The 24,394-nt window shown below is 38.0% G+C and overlaps 1 protein-coding gene across 1 annotated transcript in view; it reads left to right on the top strand.

The window, feature by feature from the left end:
- PIK3C2G (phosphatidylinositol-4-phosphate 3-kinase catalytic subunit type 2 gamma) overlaps nt 1–24,394 on the top strand; it is a 409,785-nt gene that overhangs the window by 170,962 nt on the left and 214,429 nt on the right. The window contains exon 18 of the mRNA XM_043441512.1: nt 680–774. Within this exon, the coding sequence (XP_043297447.1) occupies nt 680–774 (95 nt within the window). The remainder of the gene's footprint in view (nt 1–679; nt 775–24,394) is intronic.

A 24,394-nucleotide genomic window follows, 5' to 3' on the forward strand; every position in this document is an offset into this window, starting at 1 on the left:
TCAGTTAAGGCTTTGTGTGTGTGTGGCTTCCCTGATAGCTCAGTTGGTAAAGAATCTGCGTGCAATGCAGGATACCCCGGTTCAATTCCTGGGTCAGGAAGAACCCCTGGAGGCTACCTGATAGGCTACCCACTCCAGTATTCTTGGGCTTCCCTAGAGGCTCAACTAGTAAAGTATGTGCCCGCAATGTGGGAGACATGGGTTTGATCCAGGCTACCCACTCCAGTATTCTTACATATAGAATTCCATGGATCCATGGGGGTCACAGAGAGTCGGGCACAACTGAATGACTTCCACTTTTTCAAACCAAGAGAATAGAAACATCTATTGTTTAATAATTCCATCTTTTATATCCAAGACACTGTTCATGATATTATTTTCTGTGTGCCAGTATTCTCTCCCTAGCCATGGTTGAACTCCACCAACCACCTGCTCTTATTTATTCTGTGATACTAAAAGCCAAAAAAGAAAAAAAGGCAGACTCCACAACACTGAATTGTGTGATGTGTATATGCTCTGTTATTAGTTATATACCAACTGATAAAGCTATCAAATATAAGTATTTTGTCAAACCGTTTATGCTGTTTTCCCTTTCTCAAGCCTCTTAAGTACCTCTGTATTCTGATATAATTTTGTTACTGAAAAAAAAAAAATAAAGTAATTGCATCTCTTATTTCAGGCTGTCAAGTTTGAATGGAGCCTTGAGAGTCCTCTAGTGCAACTTCTGTTACACCGGTCACTACAAAGCATCCAGGTTGCCCATCGTCTTTACTGGTAAGATTAACCAAAGTAAGGTAGGATGCCTTTTTTATTGTCAACTTCTTTTTGTGCGGCAGCTTTTCCTTATAAAACTGATACAAACTTCCACTTAAAATTCAGCCAAATGTGAGTCTTTATCCGGGTTATTTTTATTTATGAGTACAATTTAACTGTCATTGTCTTAAAAGTCTTCCTTTTGCACTGTTGCTGCTCTTTGAATCCAACTGGAATTTTAAATCTAGGTGATCCTTTTCCAATAGCTTTAAACCACAAGGTCTACATGTGGTCACACCTACTTCTTGAATATTTCAGTATAAAATCTAGTTATAAGATTGTGTATGTTTTGGAAGAATGTAAGCTTGAAAAGTAATTTCTGTAACAATATTAGTTATAAACAGTGGGATCGAGGCCAACATATACTGTCTTAAGCTTAAAATTCCTGGAGCACTAAAGTTTTCCAAAAACATTAAATTTGAATACTATTAGTGAAGAAGTTAGACTTTTTTAAGATATATCAGGATTTCTCCCATCACTGCCTGCTCCTGATCCTACTAAACAAGGTGTTCTTTAGATGCTGTTCTTCCTACTGTTATTACTAAATTCGCACAAAAAATTTAGCAATTACAAGTGTCAGTAACTTAAAGATGGAATTGAATCTATCTTTTGTCCTCACATATGTATGACAAGCATCATTTATTGGCTTCAATTGCTAGTGAATAACTTTAATTAATGGGAAAAAAGGAAGTCAATATAATTTTTGAATATCATGTTTTTCTACTTTGAAAAACATTGCTCTTGTTGACATCACTCTTCCCATGAAAAATGACTCAAGGATTTCAAATAAAAATAGAAATACAAGGAATTGTCAAGAACTAGTGTTTGATTAGATGCAGATTTCCATTTCAAGTGTCTAATAGAAAAGCCAGATCATTTTCCTCTAGTATGTCAGTATAATTAGACATCAGCTACATTGGCCAATAGTAGGCCTTCCACTAAGTAGACTCTCTTCATCAGACTCTGAATTAAGTCTTATTCTCTTGCATTTTTCCAACAGCTACTTTGATGATAAGGGAAGTTAAGTGGATATATTTGTTGGTATTTCACTGTCATATTAAAGCTAGAACTCCATTACCCTCAATGTTTATTTCCCTTCAAACTTCACTTTTTTTCACTTTTCACTTTTTTAAAACATGTTTACTAAAACGAAGACATATTAAAAAGTAACATGACCACATAACAGTCTTGATTTAAATATTTGAACCAAAACATAATATAAATATATAAAGTAGAAGAGCAAATAAAAAGATCACTTAAAAAATTAGAATAAAATATTGAGGACTTACATTGATTGTCATAATACTAGTACTAGAGCCATCTTAGTAAGTTCTGCACCTGCTAAAGGTGCGAAAAGTGGGGTCATTTGATAGGAAACAGTGGGTACAGACAGAGCTGTCAATTAATGCCATACTTGCAGGTTCACAATAAATACAATAATGTCACTTTGTCAAAGAAGGTGGGAGGAAGGACTTTCTCAGTATGGAACTCACCCTTATGAAAAAGAGAAAAAAGAGTAACAAAGCCCATTTCCCTTCTCACTGATTTAAGAAGAGAGTAAGATAGAAGGACTAGAAAAAGATGTAAGTTATAAATGAACTGCTTGTTTCTGAATGCTTAATTTATGAAAATATGAAGAAGGAACAAGACAACATGGAGGGAAATTTTAAAATACCAATATCATTTTAAAACTTAAGAATTAAGAATCAGGCAAAATATTCTAAGCATCAAAGAACATTACGTATATTTAAAATACATCTTGGAGTTAAAAAAAAAAAGCAGCTGCCTAGCATCGTATTTGGGGTTTCCCAGGTGGCTTGGTGGTAAAGAATCCACCTGCAGTGCAGGAGACGTGGGATTTGCAGGTCTGATCCCTGGGTTGGCAGAATACCTTGGAGAAAAATTGGCAACCCACCAAAAAAAAAAAAAAAATGGCAACCCACTCCAGTATTCTTGCCTGGTGAATCCCGTGGACAGAGGAGCCTGGCAGGCTACAGTCCATAGGGTCGCAAAGAGTTAGACACAACTGAGCGACTGGGAATGAGCATCATATTTAGGGGACATTTGTATGTAGAGTGCTGAGTTTAAACTTCAAAGATGCTGCTCAGAATCCTCATGATACACTTGAAAAATTCTCAATTTGTCTTTCCTTAGAAAACAAAGCAAAAACAATAAAAACCAATATCTGATAACTTTTTAAAAAGGTAGAGTTCCATCAGACATCAGTTTAATGATTTTTTTCCACTTGGGTGAGCTCCTGCTTCTTCATATTCAGCACTGAACTCAACGACTTACCCTGGTCACTCAGGTCTTGGAAGCTTTTCTGGACCCTCCCTGTTTCTCACTAATATGCTCAGTTGTTTACCAAGCCCTGTAATCGTATACCTCCCAAATAGGTCTCCCCCAAACAGTTGCTTCCACCTGCCACTGATCAGAAGGTTAACTCCTCAGATATTGAGTTGTGAATAAACAGGCTTTCACAGAAACCATCTTGACTACTTGCCATCACTGCGGGCAGCCTTCCTGAAAAGGGAAATTGACTTGGAGTTACTGCAAGTCTCCTCCATTGAAAGGGTGACATAGGATGAATATCCCCAATCTTTCACGGAAAGGGAGCTAACAGTAGCTTTGGATTGGGAAAGTTTAAAAGATCTCAATCACAGTTTGCACCCTAAAAGGTGACTGTAAATTGGTAGGGTAGCATTTGGAGTTCATACTTAGGACGTTTCTCCCCCATCATATAGCAATTATAGAAATTTAAGCTCAGACCCTTTCCATTTTGAATAAGAAATAAACAAACAGCCATCACTAGCTGATAGTGAGACACTGGATTGAATGGGATGTCCCAAAAATTTATTTACGTCTTAATTCCAGGAACCTGTGACTCTGAGCTTATTTGGAAAAAGGGTGTTTGAAGATAAAATTAAATTTAAAATCTTGAGATTAGATTGTCCTGTTTTATTAGTGTGTGAGTGCTAAGTTGCTTCAGTCATGTTAGACTCTGTGAGACCCCATGGATCATAACCCTCCAGGCTCCTATGTCCAAGGGATTTTCCAGGCAAGAATACTGGAGCGGGTTGCCATGCCTTCTCCAGGGGATCTCCCCAACCCAGGGATCGAACCCAGGTCTCTGGTGTCTTCTGTATTGGCAGGCAGGTTCTTTACCACTGAGCCATCTGGGAATCCCAGTGTGGGTTTTTATCAGGGTGGGTCCTAAATCCAATGATAACTGTCCTTGTAAGAAACAGAAGAGAAGACACACACATACAGAAAAGGCCATGTGGAGATGGCATCATTGATGGGAGTGATACAGCCCAAAGCCAAGGACTGTCCAGAGTCTCCAGAAGCTAGAAGAGGCAGGGGAGGATTCTCCCCCTGAGCCTTGAGAGGGAGCACAGCCCAATCTTGATTTCAAACTTCTGGTCTCCAGAGCTGTGAGATTAATCTCAATTGTTCAGTTTGTGTTAGTCTATTATGGCAGTACACAGTAAGGACGGGACTTTATGAAGGACCCTGACTAGACTGGCTCTGATGACACATCACGCAGGAAGCTTCTCCTGACTCCGCAGCCGCTGTCCAGCAGGGGTACCGTCTCCCAGAGTACACCCTAGATGACCCCACGGCTGTCATATCACATTACCTTAACACTTCTGTTCCCGTCTGCTTCCCTTGCTAGTCCTGATGGTGACTCATGATAGCTATCATGTCATGCTCATCAACATACGAATCATACCAATGCCTGACACTCAAGAGATACTGACAAAAAACGTTTTTTAAGTCAGGAAGCCAGAGAAATTTCTTTAAGGCCAGCAATAGTTTCACATGCAGGGAATTCAATGCACTCTCAAAGATGCTGTCAGTGCCCTAGGCAGATCCCCTCTACCCAGCTGGTGGACCCCTCTTGCAGCTTCTGTGAATATTGACTGCCAATTGACAGCTGCCTCTTTTCTGCAGAATCCATCTCTGCTAACATAGCTACCTAGTCTGGGGAGTGGGAAATCGTTACGGTACCATTTTCATTCCAAGCCTCCACCGAGATGACTCAAAGCTAGATTAGACCTTGATCTCCTGGTTAACTCCTTCCCCTCCCCTAGAGTGCTTCTTGTTCCCTCAAAGGTTTTATTCCTGAAGAGTAACTCTTTCAGTAAATCACATACACCTTAATTCCTGTGTCTGTTCTAGGGAAGCTTAGATAAGATAAACATTTCTTTATCAAAGAAAACTAATTTAAATATTTGCTTTTAAAAAAATTGGAGCATCAGTATGCTAGACACATATCATAAGTGGAACAGCAATATTGCAGTCTTTCATATTCCTAATAGTATTAATAAGTCTGGCTGAATGAGCTCCAAGAGAGTCATTTTGAATAAAAATCTGTATAAATTGTTTTTTTAAGTCATATCCTACAAAACTCTGAAAATGTTCTCTTCAAAGTGTGGGGATAACCTGAGATGAAATGCCCATTGGCTGACTCTCCAAGTACAATATTTTTCTGTTTTATTCACTGATAAATATCATATTTATCAAGTACTATCAAGTATATAATATATATTTATCAAATATATCATATGTATCAAGTACTATCAAGGACAGTACTTGGCACTTGACAAATACTCAATAAATTGCTACTCAAGGAACGAATAGGACAAAGTTGTCCCAGGCCCAGCTGGGTACATGCAAATTTATGACAGAAGGGGGCAGAAGAGAGCTGCTTGAGCAGTCAATCAGCCTTGATGCCAAACAATGCTGGCAAGGCTAGAACAGTATCAGGTGACTGGCCCCTGATGCAGCGTCTGCTGAAACAGCTGGGAGAACGCCGCAGTGACCTAAGGCACTGGAGTCTCTGGGACCACGAGGACTTTCCAGGGTGGCCCATGGTATCAAAGGACTATATGAGCTCTAATGTAGTATGCTTAAAGTTGAGATGATTTGAAAACTGACCAGTCATTTTCTTAACAATCTACCTTAAATTTTTCCTATCTAGAATTTTGGGGCAATTTCTCAAGTCAGGGACTACTCTAAATAAAGCAAAATAATGTGGAAATTTTGCATCATGTGATCTGAAGTCACATGTCCCCCTTAACCCTCTCCTAAATTTATCTCTCACCAATGCCTGAAATTCTCTCATTAGCAACCACTCCTTTTGGTTAAATAATGTTTCCTTTCAGAAGTACTCTTCTCATATTATATATATATATATGTGTGTGTATATATATATATGAATATATGTATATTCAGAACATAATGCTTATGAGGAATTAATTTATCATTTGTTCATATTTAAATATTTTATTTTTTAACTGTGCTGGGTCTTCGTTGCTGCAAGCAGGCTTTCTCTAGTGATGAGTGGGGTTACTCTCTAGTTGCTGTGCGTGGACTTCTTGTGACGGCTTCTTTTGTTTCGAAGTACGGGCTCTAGGGCATGCGGTCTTCGGTAGGGCAAGCTGGCACACTGGCTTAGTTGCCTCAAGCCATGTGAAATCTTCCCCAACCAGGGATTGAACCCATGTCCCCTACATTGGCAGGGGGATTATTAGCCACTGGACCACCAAGGAAGTCCTCATTTGTCCATTTATATGACAGATGTTAAGATGTTAGATACTGCTGAACTACTAAGGATAGACTAGAATGGTGTTTGCCTAAAGAAACTCACAGGCTAACTCTCATTAGTATCTAGCGGGCAGAAAAAAAACCTCTGGGCTGTGTGGCAGGGACAGAGTAGAAGGAGAGAGCTGGCCACAGATTCTGCACATTTGACAGTTTCGCCCATGACATGTTCCAAATATAATATAAGCACAAGGCAGAGAGGCAAGGCTGGCCATCAGGTAAATAAAAAACACTTCCCTTCTGTCAGACTTAAATATTGATAAAGGCATACAAATTATACACAGAGGAGGTACGTGCTCTGTCTCTTTCGAGGTCTGGAACACTCCCTAAAGTGAGAGTGAAGAGCTGCACTTTAGGGAGTTATTATGGTGTAATAGAGCACGCATGATACAGAATCAATAGGTGGTTTTAAAGCCTCAATCCTTTACCTTCTAGAATCACTATATTGCCACTAATTCACCATTTTATCTTTACAGCGTAATAAATAATGAATTGTTGCTTCACTTTTTTGTAAGGGGAAGATATATCTTGTCATTTAATATTGATCTGTTATAATCATCTTTCACCCTGTCATTCTCAGAAAAGTACACACCAGATAAAATCCCTATAATCAACAACTCACCAAACTAATGATAGCTCTTCTCCAGTCCGACCAACCTGGAGAAAAGCGACAGTTATTTGTGAAAAGGTTTACATTTTACATAATAATCTGTAAAATTCATTAACACAATTTTCTAGTTAAGGTCAAAAATAAGAACAATTGTTTTTTGTCTGTTTTATATGATAAAGGTTATATGTAGTTCCTTTAATAAAAAGATGTATTTAAAAAGCATAATATAATTTTAAGTTATTTTCTAATATAATTTGTCTTATTACTCCTATTAAATATATATGAAAATAGAATCTGATTCGACCCCCTGGACTGTAGCCCACTAGGCTCCTCTGTCCATGGAATTTTCCTGGCACGAATACTGGAGTGAGTTGCCAGTCCCTTCTCCAGGGGATCTTCCCAACCCAGGGGTTGAACCCAAGTCTCCCACATTGCAGGCAGATTCTATACCACCTGAGCCATGAGAGAAGACCAATACAAAGGTCTGCCATAGAAAAATGCAAAAACAGGCACAGAGCTCCACCTTAAAATTATTCTTAGTTTAAATTATTTTTCCTTGATATTCTTCTATTTTGTTAAATAAGTAAAGAGTTGTAAAAAGGAACATTTTGTATATATGTATATACATACATATGTACATACATACTGAGCTCAATTATTGGAACTCAGACATCTGACATTTGGGAACTAAACTTTCTAATCCAGTCTTGCAATTTGTCATTATAACTACATGCAGTTACATCATTGCTTCCTTAGATAGTCATCTGGTTCCCTTATAATAATATTAGCCCCTCTCTGCCATAGTGTATGCTGGAGATTTGGGTTAAGACCTTAAAAAACAGCATTGCTTGATTTTTGTTGGTTTTTAATGAAGATAAGGAAAAAGATCTGGATTAGTGACAGGTAATAGAAGCATATCACCACGCTGATGGTATTGGACCCAGAAAAAGAAAGAGAGAGAATGGGAGCATCAGGTTGAAAATATTTTTAGGTGCCAGGTCTAGAAGTAGCACATACACTTTGGATTATATTCCATACATGGGAAGTCAATAAGAAGGCCCTGCCCACTGTCAGCTAGTGTAGGAAAGCAGATTGGGTGTATATCTGTGTGAATGCATGCTCATCCTCCTTAGTCATGTCTGACTCTGTGTGATCCTACAGACTATAGCGCACTAGACTCCTATGTCCATGGAATTTTCCAGGCAAGAATACTAGATCAAGTTGCTATTTCCTACTCCAGGGAATCTTCCAATCCAGGGATTGAACCTGAGTTTCCTGTGTCTCCTGCATTTGCAGGCAGATTCTTTACCACTGAGCCACCTGAGAAGCATGCATACTTGCGTTGACTTCATTATATCCCTTTTCTTTAAGACACTTTGGGCCGCAAGTAGCAGAAAATTTTGATTCAAAGGGTTGAAATGATGTGAAAAAATAATCATCTCACAGTTTGCTCATCAGGTGGTTCTGGAGTTTATTATTGCAGAAGCTCACTGATTTTGTCATAAACTCAGTTTCTTTTATCTTTCTGCTCTGTCATCCTTAGCATGTTGACTGGTCCTTAGTCTGTTTCATAACATGGTTACAAGAAGACTGCCAGCATTGATATCACATGCATACATGGCACCATGCAGCAAAAGGAAAAGGACCAATCTTTCTCCAACAAGAAAAGTTTTCTGTAAACTTCATAGCAGAGTTAACTTCCTATATCATTTGCCAGAATTGGGTTGCATGTCATCCTGAGCCAGTTATCTAATTAGATGGCAATTGAATGAGTTGACTTACCCAGCTGATTTAGAATATTGAGAATCTATCCCCAAACTGTTCATCTCTCCTGAAGAATTTTATATCTGAACAAAATCAGATTCTTTACTCAGATATAAAGAGGGAAATAGATTTGGTGTAGATAAAAACCTCTGTTCCCTTTCTGTACTGTGAGGCTCTATCTTGATCATCTCTCCTAACACAGAACATTGTACATAGTAGAATCGTTCAGTTCAGTTCAGTTGCTCAGTTGTGTCCAACTCTTTGTATCCCCATGGACTGCAGCATAACAGGCCTCCCTGTCCATCACCAACTCCCAGAGCTTGCTCAAACTCATGTCCATAAAGTCATTGATGCCATTCAGCCATCTCATCCTCTGTCATCCCCTTCTCCTCCTGCCTTTAATCTTTCCCAGCCTCAGGGTCTTTTCTAATGAGTCAGTTCTTCACATCAGATGGCCAAAGTATTGGAGCTTCAGCTTCAGCATCAGTCCTTCCAATGAATATTCAGGACTGATTTCTTTTAGGATTGACTGGTTGGATCTCCTTGTAATCCAAGGGACTCTCAAGAGTCTTCTCCAACACCACAGTTCAAAAGCATCTATTCTTCAGCACTCAGCTTTCTTTATGGTCCAACTCTCACATCCATACATGACTACAGAATAAACCATAGCTTTGACTAGATGGATCTTTGTTGGCAAAGTAATGTCTCTGCTTTTTAATATGCTGCCTAGGTTTGTCATAGCTTTTCTTCCAAGGAGCAAGTGCCTTTTAATTTCATGGCTGCACTCTCCATCTGTAGTGATTTTGGAGCCCAGGAAAATAAAGTCGCTCACTGTTTCCATTTTTTCCCCCATCTATTTGCCATGAAGTGATGGAACCAGATGCCATGATCTTCGTTTTTTGAATGTTGAATTTTAAGCCAGCTTTTTCAACTCTCCTCTTTCACTTTCATCAAGAGGCTCTTTAGTTCTTCTTCACTTTCTGCCATATCTAGATATACAGATGACACCACCCATGTGGCAGAAAGTAGAATCATTGGTGCTTAATACATACTTGCTGAGTGAATTTTAAAAATAATCACACCACATACATTGGTGCTGCCAATAGATTATCTTAACTACTGTACTTACAATAGCAGGCAATCCTCCCAAATCATATTATACTAAATGTATAGAGTTGGCCATTGGTATTCTAATAATCATATTTGTTGAGTTAAATGACTTACAGAAAAATATGGTAGTCTGGAATAAATTTTTTGAAGAGGTATCAGGTGTTAATACTGATTGAGTCCACAGAGTGAGGTGCTTTTATGACTTTAACTATGCTGTTTCTTAAAGCCCTGATTGAAAATAAAAGGTTATGTCTAGTGATTTGGCAAGAAGTGTTTTAGGGGCAAACCTTGCCAAATAGCTGATTACTATCTTTTAAATACAATCTGTATTGAGACTTTCTGTGAGCTTTAGGGAATTACTGAAGACTTTATGACTTTTGCTGACTCCTGTATTCTCCAATTTTTTGTTCTTTTTTCTGGGCTGTGAAGATACTTAGTTCTTTTTGTTTTATATCAGTTACTGAATAACTCCTTTCTTTTCAGGCCCTATTTTACTTTCTATCTTTGCTCATCAAAAGATCACTCTTTGAAAAGGCTGGAGGTTTTTTTTTTTTTTTTGCTAACTTTCTAGCTCAGATTTCAACTTTATCTGTATACAATCATTTTAGTTACAACAGAAAAAATTGACTTTATTTTCCTCTAAAGAGCTTCATATGTGTTGCTTTTATTTGCTACAAAATCTAGACCTGGGTATTTCAGTCAAATATTTGTCATGTTTAATAACTTAGAATTCTTGTTCTTGTTTTGGCATGTGTGATTCATTTTTGACCAAAGATGAGTAAACAGCTTGCACAAATAGTGTTTGTCTTCAGATATGACAGTCTGCCTGATACATTAACCACTTGTGAAAGAATGTCAAATTATTGGTCTATCTTAACTTGAGTTTAGTCATCTGAAATTGTTAAATGGAGAATCCTAATGTATGCATCACTTTCCTTTTTTATAAATCTTTTTTATAAATTGGGCACTGTGTATATATGTTTACTAAGAGACTGTAAATGTCATTCAGCTGCCAAAATGATGAAATTTCCATTACTTTCTTCCAAGTAAAACTTACCATTATTTTTAGAGAGTCTCAATTTTTTATGTCAACAAAAATTGATTGATGACTCTGCAAATATCACAGAATTCAGTCTAGAGCTTTACTTTCTAGTTGTCATGGGGGCAGCTGAAAAAAGGACCAGTGGACTTCAGGGAACAGAGATAGAAAAGTGCATAAGAAGTCTACGGAGTCATCCCAGTGCACCAGCCCCGAGAATCCTGTATCACACATCGAACCCGGACTGGCGATCCATTTCACATATGATAATTTACATGTTTCAATGCCATTCTTCCATATCATCCCACTCTCACCCTCTCCCACAGAGTCCAAAATACTGTTCTATACATCTGTTTCTCTTGCTGTTTCACATACAGGGTTATCGTTACCATCTTTCTAAATTCCATATATATTTATTAGTATACTGTATTGGTGTTTTTCTTTCTGGCTTACTTCACTCTGTATAATAGGCTCCAGTTTCATCCACCTCATTAGAACTGATTCAAATGTATTCTTTTTAATGGCTGAGTAATATTGTGTATATGTACCACAGCTTTTTTATCTATTCGTCTGCTGATGGACACCTAGGTTGCTTCCATGTCCTGGCTATTATAAACAGTGCTGCGATGAACATTGGGGTACACGTGTCTCTTTCAATTCTGGTTTCCTTGGTGTGTATGCCCAGCAGTGGGATTGCTGGGTCATATGACAGTTCTATTTCAAGGTTTATAAGGAATCTCCACACTGTTCTCCATAGTGGTTGTACTAGTTTGCATTCCCACCAACAGTGTAAGAGGGCTCCCTTTTCTCCACACCCTCTCCAGCATTTAATGCTTGTAGACTTTTGGATAGCAGCCATTCTGATGGCGTGACTCATTGTGGTTTTGATTTGCATTTCTCTAATAATGAGTGATGTTGAGGATCTTTTCATGTGTTTGTTAGCCACCTGTATGTATTCTTTGGAGAAATGTCTGTTTAGTTCTTTGGCCCACTCTTTGATTGGGTCATTTATTTTTCTGGAATTGAGCTGCAGCAGTTGCTTGTATATTTTTGAGATTAATTCTTTGTCCGTTGCTTTGTTGCTATTATTTTCTCCCATTCTGAAGGCTATCTTTTCACTTTGCTTATAATTTTCTTTGTTGTGCAGCTTTTAAGTTTCATTATGTCCCATTTGTTTATTTTTGCTTTTATTTCCAGTATTCTGGGAGTTGGGTCATAGAGGATCCTGCTGTGATTTATGTCGGAGAATGTTTTGCCTATGTTCTCCTCTAGGAGTTTGATAGTTTCTGATCTTACATTTAGATCTTTAATCCATTTTGAGTTTATTTTTGTGTATGGTGTTACAAAGTGTTCTAGTTTCGTTCTTTTACAAGTGGTTGACCAGTTTTCCCAGCACCACTTGTTAAAGAGACTGTCTTGTCTCCATCGTATAGTCTTGCCTCCTTTGTCAAAGATAACGTGTCCATAGGTGCGTGGATTTATCTCTAGGCTTTCTATTCTGTTCCATTGATCTATATTTCTGTCTTTGTGCCAGTACCATACTGTCCTGATGACTGTGGCTTTGTAGTAGAGACTGAAGTCAGGCAGGTTGATTCCTCCAGTTCCATTCTTCTTTCTCAAGATTGCTTTGGCTATTCAAGGTTTTTTTGTGTTTCCATACAAATTGTGAAATTATTTCTTCTAGTTCTCTGAAAAATACCATTGGTAGCTTGATAGGGATTGCATTGAATCTATAGATTACTTTGTGTAGTATACTCATTTTCTCTATATTGATTCTTCTGATCCATGAACATAGTATATTTCTCCATCTATTTGTGTCCTCTTTGGGAGGTGGGAGGGGGATTCAGGATGGGGAACATATTTACACCCATGGCAGATTCATGTCAATGTATGGCAAAACAAATACAATATTGTAAAATAAAAATAAATAAATAACACTGGATAAATAAATAAATAAATCATTAGAGAACATTGCCATCAAGAACTTTTTCAGAGATATGTACAAATATTGGAAATAAATTCCACTGCTATATCTTAAAAAAAAAAAAAGTCTACTGAGAAAAAGAGTGTTATGTTAGTCATTCATTCTTTCATTCATATATCTGTTCCCCAAGTTTTTATTGAGTGTCTATTATATACATAATTTTAGCTATTTTGTGAAAGGAATAGAAAATATAAACAAATAATGATAAACATAGTTTAAGTAATGTGTTTTCTTCAACCATTAGCTTCCCTCTTAGCTAATCCAAGCAGTTATTACAGATTCTAGAGTTTATTTTTCAACTCTGTTGTCTCAATAGAATAATTATAAACATTTTATTCAATAATTTTTAAGTCCTCTGATTGAATTATGAAACCAAATTCAGTGTTCAGTTCAGTTCAGTCACTCATTTGTTTCTCACTCTTTGCAACCCCATGAACCACAGCACACCAGGCCTCCCTGTCCACCACCAACTCCCAGAGTTTACCCAAACTCATGTCCATTGAGTCAGTGATGCCATCTAACCATCTCATCCTCTGTTGTCCCCTTCTCCTCCTGCCTTCAATCTTCCCCAACATCAGGGTCTTTTCAAATGAGTCAGTTCTTCGCATCAGGTGGCCAAAATACTGGAGTTTCAGCTTTAACATCAGTCCTTTCGATGAACACCCAGGACCGATTTCCCTTAGGATGGACTGGTTGGATCCCCGTGCAGTCCAAGGTACTCTCAAGAATCTTCTCCAACACCACAGTTCAAAAGCATCAATTCTTCTGTGCTCAGCCCTCTTTATAGTCCAACTCTCACATCCATACATTCAGTGTGTTCATGTGCAATTACTTGTTATTGGGAATAGTTGTGTCAAGTGTCCAGTGAACCCCTTCTCAGGATCAAGGAACTTCATGAACCTAATTGGTGATAAGACAGTATCTTGGATAATCATTAGGAATATTTTATTATCTTTTCTCTGCTAAGAAGACTAGAATACTAAAGTTTATCAGCTCTGGTATGGCTCTGACTTGAAGAGTATTGCTAAAAATTCTAATCATCCAACTCTCTGTTTTCAATACTCTTTCTTCTTAGGACAGCACTGCCTTCTGGTAGACAAATGCTAGATAATATACTAGTCATTTCAAATACTCTTTCATTATTTCAGAGAACTCTGTTATCTCCACTTTTCAAATGAAAAACATAGTTCTCAAAAGCCTAAATATGCAAAGCTACTAAGTGGAAGAGCCAGAAGTTGACCCTGAGTCTCATCCATTATGATCCACCAAGCCACGTAAATATTATAAAAGATAATAACAATAAAAGGCAGAATAATGTAGTAGTAAGAGAACAAAATTTGGAGGAAAACATAATAGAAATTCCAACTCAGATCTCTACTAGCTAAATGCTCTCAGAAAAATTACTTAATTTCCCAGATCTTTTTCATAATCTGTAAAAAGAAATACAATTATGCCTAGCAGTTGTTAAAATGGATTGAGATCATATATATCAAGATGTGTATTTAGCACATCTAAGGATGTATTTTTGAGTCATTTAGAAAACATAGGAATTCATTTAGAAACATAATATTATAGTTCCCAAGGTTATAGCACTAATTAATAATTGTGTTGAATTTAAATCTTGGATTATTGACATTTGACTCCTCACTCCTACCATTGTTCTTTGTATGTGTGTGTGTGTGTGTGTGTGTTTTCCAATTCAAATTTGTAATTGAAACTTAATAATAGAATTTAGATGTGGGACCAGGAAAATCAATGTGTATACAGATTAGTTCAGAGACCTGTTAAGAAAAGTATCTTGAAACATGCTCAGTGTCAGAAAAAGTTGGGAATATGTGCATTGTTTAGTTTCAGAGAAATTTAACAGACAAAGGAATCTAACATTCACAGATTGCCTGTTGATACTTGTTTTTACATTTCAACAGTCAGCATCTATATCACTCACATCACTCCACTGCCCGCTAACACAATTCAGGAGACGATACAAGTAAAAATTTCCACCAATCCTTTGTTTATTTTAAAGGGTTATGACTGTAAAGTGCAAATGCAAACTGTACTCACTCAAGAAGTTGGGAACGTCAAAGGCAAAGAACTAAAGAACCTCTTACAACAGCAAGAGAATGGATCACCAAAACATTGCTAAACCTACCACACTAGGAAAGCATTGTAGGCTACCCAAGAAAAGATAAGAAATCATTGGAACATCTCATGAAATGGGGAAGAAAATGTGATTGGTGGCCATCATGGACTTTTTCATAATTTAGTCAGATTTTCAAACCTTGAATGACTTATTCATTTGGTACAAAATGTCTATAATAAACCTTATCACTGTGCTTATGACTAAAATGAGATAATTCGTTCTTAAGGTAAAGTAACATCAGTTATGCAGGGTTCACTTTCAGGGTCATAGTTGGCAGTTCCTTCCAATTTGGCAGTGGATTAATGACAAGTGAAGACTGAATATTTCTCTTTTCTCTTTCCTTTACTATCTTGAAGAAATTATTTTTATTTCTGTACATATGAAGATGGGCTTCGCTGGTGGCACAGAAGGTAAAGCGTCTGCCTATAATGCAGGAGACCTGGGTTTGAGCCCTGGGTCGGGAAGATCCCCTGGAGAAGAAAATGGCTACCCACTTCAGTATTCTTGCCTGGAGAATCCCATGGAGAGAGGAGCCTGGTAGGCTACAGTCCATGGGGTCGCAAAGAGTGGGACAGGACTGAGCGGCTTCACTTTCTTTTTTTCATATTAAAGTTAGGTCCAACTCCTGCTCCAACTTCTAGGGGACACTGTATCTGTCACTTTTGGAGCTTTATTTTGAAGCACCCAGTGATCTTTGCTATGACACACCATGCCTTTTTGGTCCTGGGCAATTGGCTTAACATCTGAGCCTCCATTTCCTCATTTGCAAAACAAGAATACCATACTTACCATAAGTACCTAGCACAGGCCCTGACACCTGTAGCTACTCAATAAATAGATGTTGAATCAGTCAATCATTGAAAGAATTGAGATTTTTTTTAAAGGTGGAATAACATAAGGTTATGCAATATGCCTCATATAGTTTCTAGACATGACAATTATTTCTTCTTATGCTTTTCCTTCTTTCCCTTTCTTTTTTTTATTTTTTAATCAAATGATATTCTATTTGTTGGAATATAGCACTTCCCCAACCAAAGTATTTCATCAGATAAGCGGGCATATATCTGTAACTCTGTGGTCTAATTCATGCATGTTTCACCTAAGTGTAAATGGGAAAACTATGTACCTGGGAAACCTGCTGGAACACCATTCCTCGTGTTTCTCACCATCCCGCATTTTATCACCATTATGGAATGCTTCCTTTCTAAATGAATGATTCAGCTAAAATCTTAAAGTGTCAAGAGCCCTTGACCTCCTTTTCACCAGTAAAATTTAGCACCTTCGCACTTCAGTAACTGCTTTCCCTGGTTACATATTTGATCTTGTCATCACTAAGAATGGCACTTCATCTGAAGTTTTTAAACTTAGAAATCTAATGTATTAATCTTTTTACATTTTGACTTTACCACAAGTACTAAACTCAGAGTTCAGTGTCAATAGAAACTCCACTCCTGACCTTCACCGGTTCTTCAGTCTCATCACACTACTCAGAGTTGACTTACTTTCTTATCAGTTTTTCTAGCCACTCATCTCTATATCTGGGTTAATTTTCTCCATCACTCACTGTATCTACCAAGTTAACTTAAGAAATATGAATCAGTACCATCTTCTCCATCTCCATTAAACCCTTAACTTAGAACATCATCATTTCTCTACTAATAATGCTGTTGTTTATTATTTCATCTACCCAGTTCAATGATTCAGCAGTGTCTGTTAAGACACAGATCAAATTCATTCATCCTATAGTATATAGAATGACCCACAAGATAAATTTAATTTTATTATCTATAGCAGGAAAGTTTGTGCTTCTCCAAGACATGCAGTTTGTTTTTAACATATAAAAATGTAGGTTCTCTTAACCCACAGGGTAATTGTTAATAGTTTAGGATCTACATCACTATACCTGGATGCAAAACTTGGTTCTGCTATTTACTAGGTATCTGACTTCTAGCAAGGTACTTAAATTTTATGAGACCAGTTTTTCTCAGGCATTACAAGTGAGAATATCATTTACTTTCAGAGGGTTGTTGTGAGATCAGATTTGGGATGAAAGAGATGGAGAGCTTTGTGATACAGAAAATCCAACCAGTGTCAGGTTTATATCTATAAGAGATGTTATCCTATCCCATAGGAAGATTTACTCATTAAATAGGTATTTATTAAGCACATTCCATGGGCTTCCCGGGTAGCTCAGCTGGTAAAGTACCACCTGCAATGCTGGAGACCCTGGTTCAATTCCTGGGTCAGGAAATTCCCCTGGAAAAAGGATAGGCTACCACTCCAGTATTCTTGGGCTTCCCTGGTGGCTCAGATGATAAAGAATTTGCCTGCAATGAGGAGACCTGGGTTTGATCCCTGGGTTGGGACGATCCGCTGGGGGAGGGCAAGGCAACCCATTTCAGTATTGTAGCCTGGAGAATCCCCATGGACAGAGGAGCCTGGCAGGCTATGGTCCTTGGGTAGCAAAGAGTTGGACACGACTGAGTGACTAGGCACACAAGCACCTTCCATGAGCTAGGTTATGTTGTCATCGTCAGGGATACAGCAGTGGATAAAACATACAAAAATCCCCGCCCTTCCTTCTGTAGCATTTGAAAGAAATAAGATACATAGTTATAGGATGTTGATATGATTTAGGGAGAAAAATGAAACAATCAGGAGATACAGGAATACAAGAGTCCAAGGAGTTGCAATTTTAAGATACAGTAGCCAGAAAGCTGGATTTGATTCTGAGATTGGGAAGATCCCCTGGAGAAGGAAATGGCTACCCACTCCAGTATTCTTGCCTGAAGAGTCCCATAGACAGAGGAGGCTGGTGGACTACAGTCCATAGGGTCGCAAAGAGTCAGACATGACTGAAGCAACTAACACTTTAATTCTGCAGTCCATGAGGTCACGAAGAGTTGGACATGACTTGGTGACTGAACAACAAAGAAGGAAAGGCTTTATTAAAAACGTGGTATTTGGAAGAAGACATCAGTGAAGTATAAGAATGGATTATTTAAATATGTAAAGGAAGAGGATATCAGGAAGAGGAAATGGCAAATGCAAAGTGTATTTGGGGTGTTAGAGAAAAAACAATGAGCCCAGTGTGGCTGAATTAACTTGAAAAGGGGGAAGAATAGTAGGAAATGAGATCAACTGGGAAAAAGGTGAAGATGGGGACAAGTTATATAAAATTCTCTGCAGCATTATGAGAATACTAGCTTTAATCTAAATGAAAAGTCATTAGAGGGTTCAGAGAAAATGAAAGACATGATTTGACTTATATTTTAACAGAATTACTCTTTATGCTGTGTTAAAAATCAGCTGAGGAAGAAAACCAATTAGGAGGCTAACTCAGTGATCCAGGTGAGAGATTATAGTGTCTTAGTCTAAGATATAGTAGTAAAAGAAGTGAGAAATGGTTAAATTCTGGATTCATTTTTGAAATTAAAGCCAGCAGAATTTTCTGATGAATGAGAAGTATAAGAGAAACAATTAAATTATGATACCAAGGTGGTTGCTTGAACAGCTGAAAGAATAGTTTTAGGAGTGTTTATTTCTAAGGGTAGGAAATAGACATCAAAACATCAGTCTGAACCTATTAAAATCTGAAATAAGGGCTATTGACATCTTTATCTGTACTACAGATAAAAAATGTATTTATCAACACAAAAGATGAGGTTTAAAACTATTAGCACAGATGATGTGGTGGTAGAATGAGAACAGACAGAAAGGCAAAGTCCAAATAATTCATGGTCAAGCCAACATTTAAAAGTCAAAAAGATAAGGCAGAAGCAGAAATAAAGACTAAAAAGAAGCAGAAGCAGAGATGTAAAAGATAAGCCAAGTGGGCATGGAATTCTACAACGTTATTTCTAAATAAAGAAAGTATAGAAATAAAACTGATATGATCAACTTTGTCAAGGACTGCTAATAGGTTAAGTAGCTCAGAGATCAGAGTAGCACCATGGAGATCACTGCAGGTCACTGAAAAAGCAATTTACAGTACAGTGGAGATAAAAGCCTGATAGGAATAGATTCAAGAGATAATGGAAGGGGAGATCAGTCAGTTCAGTCTCTCAGTCGTGTCCGACTCTTTGTGACCCCATGGACTGCAGAATGCCAAGGCTTCCCTGTCCATCACCAACTCCCGCAGCTTACTCAAACTCATCTCCATCGAGTTGGTGATGCCATCCAACCATCTTGCCCTCTGTTATTCCCTTCTCCTCCTGCCTTCAATCTTTCCCAGCATCAGGGTCTTTTCAAGTGAGTCAGTTCTTCGCATCAGGTGGCCAAAGTATTGGAGTTTCAGTTTCAACCTCAGTCCTTCCAATGAATATTCAGGACTGATCTCCTTTAGGATGGACTTGTTTGGTCTCCTTGCAGTCCAAAGGACTCAAATGTCTTCTCCAACACCACAGTTCAAAAGCATCAATTCTTCGGCACTCAGCTTTCTTTATAGTCCAACTCTCACATCCATACATGACTGCTAGAAAAACCATAGCTTTGACTAAACAGACTTTTGTAGGCATCAAAGATAATGATTTTAGGTGTTTTTCTGGGAAGGGAAAGAGAAGTGGGATCATCAAAATGAGCATTGGGTTTGTTTTTAGAATGTGAGAAATAGCAACTTTTTTATATGTGTATATACTGCCGCTTCAGTCATGTTCAACTCTTTGTGACCCCATGGACTATAGCCCGCCAGTCTTCTCTGTCCATGGGATTCTCCAGGCAAGAATACTGGAGTGGGTTGCCATGCCCTCTTCCAAGAGATCTTCCCTACCCAGGGATCCAACCTACATCTCTAACATCTCCTGCATTGGCAGGCATGTTCTTTACCACTACTGCCACTTTTTTATATACTGATGGGAGAAACTAATAGAGCAACATTAATGAGACAAAAGTGGTAAATTTTCTGATGCATCGTCAGTGAGTAATGATAAGGAGCAGAATCTATGGCACAAGAGGATTAATACACTGAGTTCACACAAACTAACAAAAAAATAATTGAAAGGTAGATGGGAACACATAGGGGGCTAGATGTACTGATACACAGATACATACAGATACTTGCTCAGTCGTGTCTCTTTGTGACCCCATGGACTGTAGCCTTCCAGCTTCCTCCATCCATGGGATGTTCCAGGCAAGAATACTGGAGTGGGTTGCCATTTCCTATACTTGCTTATAAAATGGAGGAAACAAGAACATCTTTGAATAGGGCAATTGGTGTTGGAGATATGAAGAGTGAGATCGCCTAAAATTATTGCTTTTAATTCAAAAGGACAACAGGCATGCTTGTGTGGTTTTCTCCCTGTCCAAGAAATATGTGGAGATCTGGATTTAACCAGAAATATTGTTTATCAGAATATATCATCAAGCAAGAGAAGCAAGAAGGGATTTCTCTGGGGGTCCAGTGGTTTACACTCCTCTGGCCCAACACAGGGGATGCAGGTTCCATCCCTGGTCAGGGAACAATGATCCTGCATGCTGGGCAGTGCGGCCAAAAATAAAAAAAGAGAGAGAGGCAAAGAAATGGAAGGTTTATGCAACAGAGCGTTACCCAAAAACCGGATTCACCTCTTGGTGGGTGCCAAGCCAAAAGACACAACCAAGCCAGAGATCAGGAGAAGGAAGAATTTATTATTCTTTGCAGCAAGCAAGGAGAACACCAGGGATCTTTCCCAAAGCAGTGTCTTCTTGAACAGCAGAGCTGGTGAAGATTTAAGCTAAGGGTATGTGCATATTCTGGAGGAGGAAATGGCAAACCAGTCCATTATCCACTCCAGTATCCTTGCCTGGAGAATTTCATGGACAGAGGAGCCTGGTGGGCTACAGTCCATGGGGTCGCAAAGAGTTGGACACAACTGAGTGACTAACACACACACACATGTGCATATTCAGGGCTTTCCAGGTGGTGCTAGTGATAAAGAACTGGCCTATTAGTGCAGGAGATATAAGAGACGCAGGTTCAATCTCTGGGTCAGGAAGATCCCCTGGAGGAGGGCATGGCAATGCACTCCAGTATTCTTGCCTGGAGGATCCCATGGACAGAGGAGCCTGGTGGGTTACAGTCCATAGGATTGCAAAAGAGTCGGACACAACTAAACAACAACAACAGTGTGGTGCTCCAGGAATCTTGTGCTCAGCTAGAAGTTACTGTCCTCTACCTGGGTGGGGGTCTTAGGTCCTGCAGAAGAACTCAGAGATGTGTTGTTACATATATCCCAAGGAGGAACCAATACCCTGCTGCGCAATTGTTTCTTGCCTGTTCCTCCTTTGTTTCTATATTCCCTCCCTTCCCCAAGTAGTAACTTTGAACCTGCCATTTGAAACTCAGGGAAGGTCTAGGAGGCTGAAGCCTTCTTCCTACAAACAAGAAATAGGGGACGCTCAGAAAGACTTTTGTAGCCAGGCTTGGTTTCATCAGGAGCAGTCATTGGAGCCAGAAGCAAAGTCCTTTAAATATTTTAAGGGCCAGAAAAAAGCAAAATTTATTTAAGTGACAGAGAAGCTTGTGGGAGCCAAGGTGAAGGTTGGATAGAGATCTCAGAGGGCAGGAAGGGGCAGGTATGAGAGGATGTAGTAGAATGCTAATGTCAGTCTGAAAAATGATGTAATTTCTACTGTGAACCTAAGGAACATGGGTTGAAAGACTCCCTCAGTTGGAAGGTGTTGACCTAGAAATTACAAACTAAGCATCAACTGGCCAGTGTTCTACCCAGAAGCCACTCTGGTAGTTAGGAAATCTCATCAAGCTGAGAAAGCAACACAAAAATTGTTTAAAAAGATATTCCAAGATTGTTTGGAATAACATGTTTGCATCTTTAATGACAAAGCATTTTAATTTTTTTGTTTGTTTTAAACGTGTTCAAATACTTACAAAAATAGAGAAAATAGTACCATAACCTACCCCCACACACATACACTGTCACCAGGTTTCAACAATTATCAAGATTTTGGTACATTTAAGAAAACATCAGGAATTCCCTGGTGGTCCAGTAGTTAGGAGGACTCCTAGCTTTCACTGCCAGGGGCCAGGATTCAATCCTTATCTGGCTGGAGAACTTGGAGTACGAAATGGAAATTCACTCCGGTATCCTTGCTTAGAATATCTCATGAACAGAGGAACCTGAGCAGAACAATGCTCTATGAGGACTGAGTGACTTAGTTGGGGAACTAAGATTCCACAAACCATGTGGTGCAGCCAGAAAAAAAGAAAGCATCATTTAACCCTTAGATTTATAATTAGATATGGAAATATTTGAGAGAATTATACTGTAATAACTATTATTACATGCATATGTATGCCATTGTAATTTTTTAAAAAAGAGAATGTGGCCTTTAGGGTAACAGATTAGCCAAGTAATCAAATAGGCTTGTGATTTTTAGGTTGAAATGGTACTATATAAATAATATGAAATATTTGAGTAAACAACACACCATATTTATGATATTATGTATAAGCTATATTGAGAAAGTTTTCTCTCTTAAGACAGATTACTGAGCTATTAAAAGAACATTAAACATACTAAATTTATAAATGAAGTTCAAAATGTTTGATAGCATTAAGTTTCTAACTAGGAAAACATTAATCAAAGATACACCCCCCCACTCCCCACCAAAAGTGATTATTAAAATTAATTACATTTATAAATAGTGTAAGATATATAATCTGACCTTAAAACCTTAAGGAAAATGGACTCTTTAAACTTAAAAGTTAATAAAATAAATATTAATTTGAACAGCTAAAATAATTTTTGAATGATCTTTTCTAGACTGAAAACTGTTTGAAGACACCAGAAAGTCTGATATTATTAGGAATAGTGCTTGGCACATAGTAAACATTCATTAGATGTCATTACTCCCCTTTGACTGTATATACAATTTGGGGCTGACCTTTAAGCATGAGCTTGTAGCCTGAATTCTAACACTAACTTCACTCCAGGTCCATCTTTCCTATCTGTACTTTTCCTTTGCATCATATTTAATTTATATTTTCATTTTATCCTGTAGGAATATATAGCTGATATATAAAGAGAAGAGCACATAAGCCCTTTACATTTGGTCCTTCACTTGTGTCTTTTTCGTCTCATTTTATACTATTTATTCTATGCTCTGATGCTCGGACCATGCCAGCATGCTTGCTGCTGCCTGGAGAGATCACTACCTTCACATCTCTTTACTGTCTGAAGATACTAAAATGCTTTTCTTCGCTTTTTGCCTGGAAAACTCCTCGGCATTTCTGAATACACAGTTTAAATATCTTCTCTAAATCGTCTCCATCCTTTGCTAGAGTTGATTAAACCTTTCTCTGGATTCCCAAAGATCTCCTGTTTATGTTACTTATCAAATTGTCTGGAAATTAATTGTTTAAAGTCTGTATAAAATCTGTCTTTCTGATAGCTCCTTGAAGGCAAAGGCTTAACCACTCCTAAAAGTAACCAGTTCAACATGATTTCCTTGAATTATTTTAGTAAAGAGCTGGTAAATATAAATTATAATCAGTGTCCTTAACACATGAATTGCTATTATTATTTTTGATGATGACAGTAATATTATTGTTGTTATTATTACTATTATTTAACTCCTTTGTAGTTTCATATTTGTGAGTTCTGTTTCCCTGGCTAAAAGCTTAAATTACATTTCTCTGTTTGTCCTGAATTGTCTGGGTTTTTGCACTCAAAGTCCCATGTTCCAGAAAACCCCTCAGTTCTAGGCAAAGTGGATCTGTGGTTTGCCCGAAACCACAGACATAACTAGCATATATCCAGGGCTTATACTGATGGTATGTGTTGTTGCAGTTCAGTCGCTAAGTCTTTGCACTATGTTAAATATTTTTACCAGTATTAACTCATTTAATCCACACAACAGCTCCACCATGGGATGCTATCATTATCCCCATTTTACAGATAAGAAAATTGAAATGTTAAGTAATATGCTGAACTGTTAAGTTGGAGAAGGAGGTTTGAATCAGGCAGTCTGATTGCAGAGCTCCCACTCTTAATACTAATTAAACTGTGTTGTCTCTTACAATCACAGAAGTGGGATCAGCCAGTACCTTCACCGCCTTTTACCCTGCACATGGTATGTACCAAGTACCAAGTGCTCAACATGTCATCAGCAAGTAGGATTGCCAGAGGTCATGCAAAATATACAGTTAAATTTGAATTTCAGATAAACAATAAGTAGTCTTTAGTACAAGTATGTCATGCTATATTTATGACATATTTATGCTGAAAAATATTTATCTGAAATTCAATAAATTTAACTGGTTATCTTGTACCCTCATTTGCTAAACCTGACAACTCTATGGCTATTTTATCTGCAAAGTAGGTGTTATTT

The sequence above is a fragment of the Cervus canadensis genome, chromosome 21, assembly GCF_019320065.1.
Source record: "Cervus canadensis isolate Bull #8, Minnesota chromosome 21, ASM1932006v1, whole genome shotgun sequence".
In the NCBI taxonomy this organism is placed as follows: Eukaryota; Metazoa; Chordata; class Mammalia; order Artiodactyla; family Cervidae; genus Cervus; species Cervus canadensis.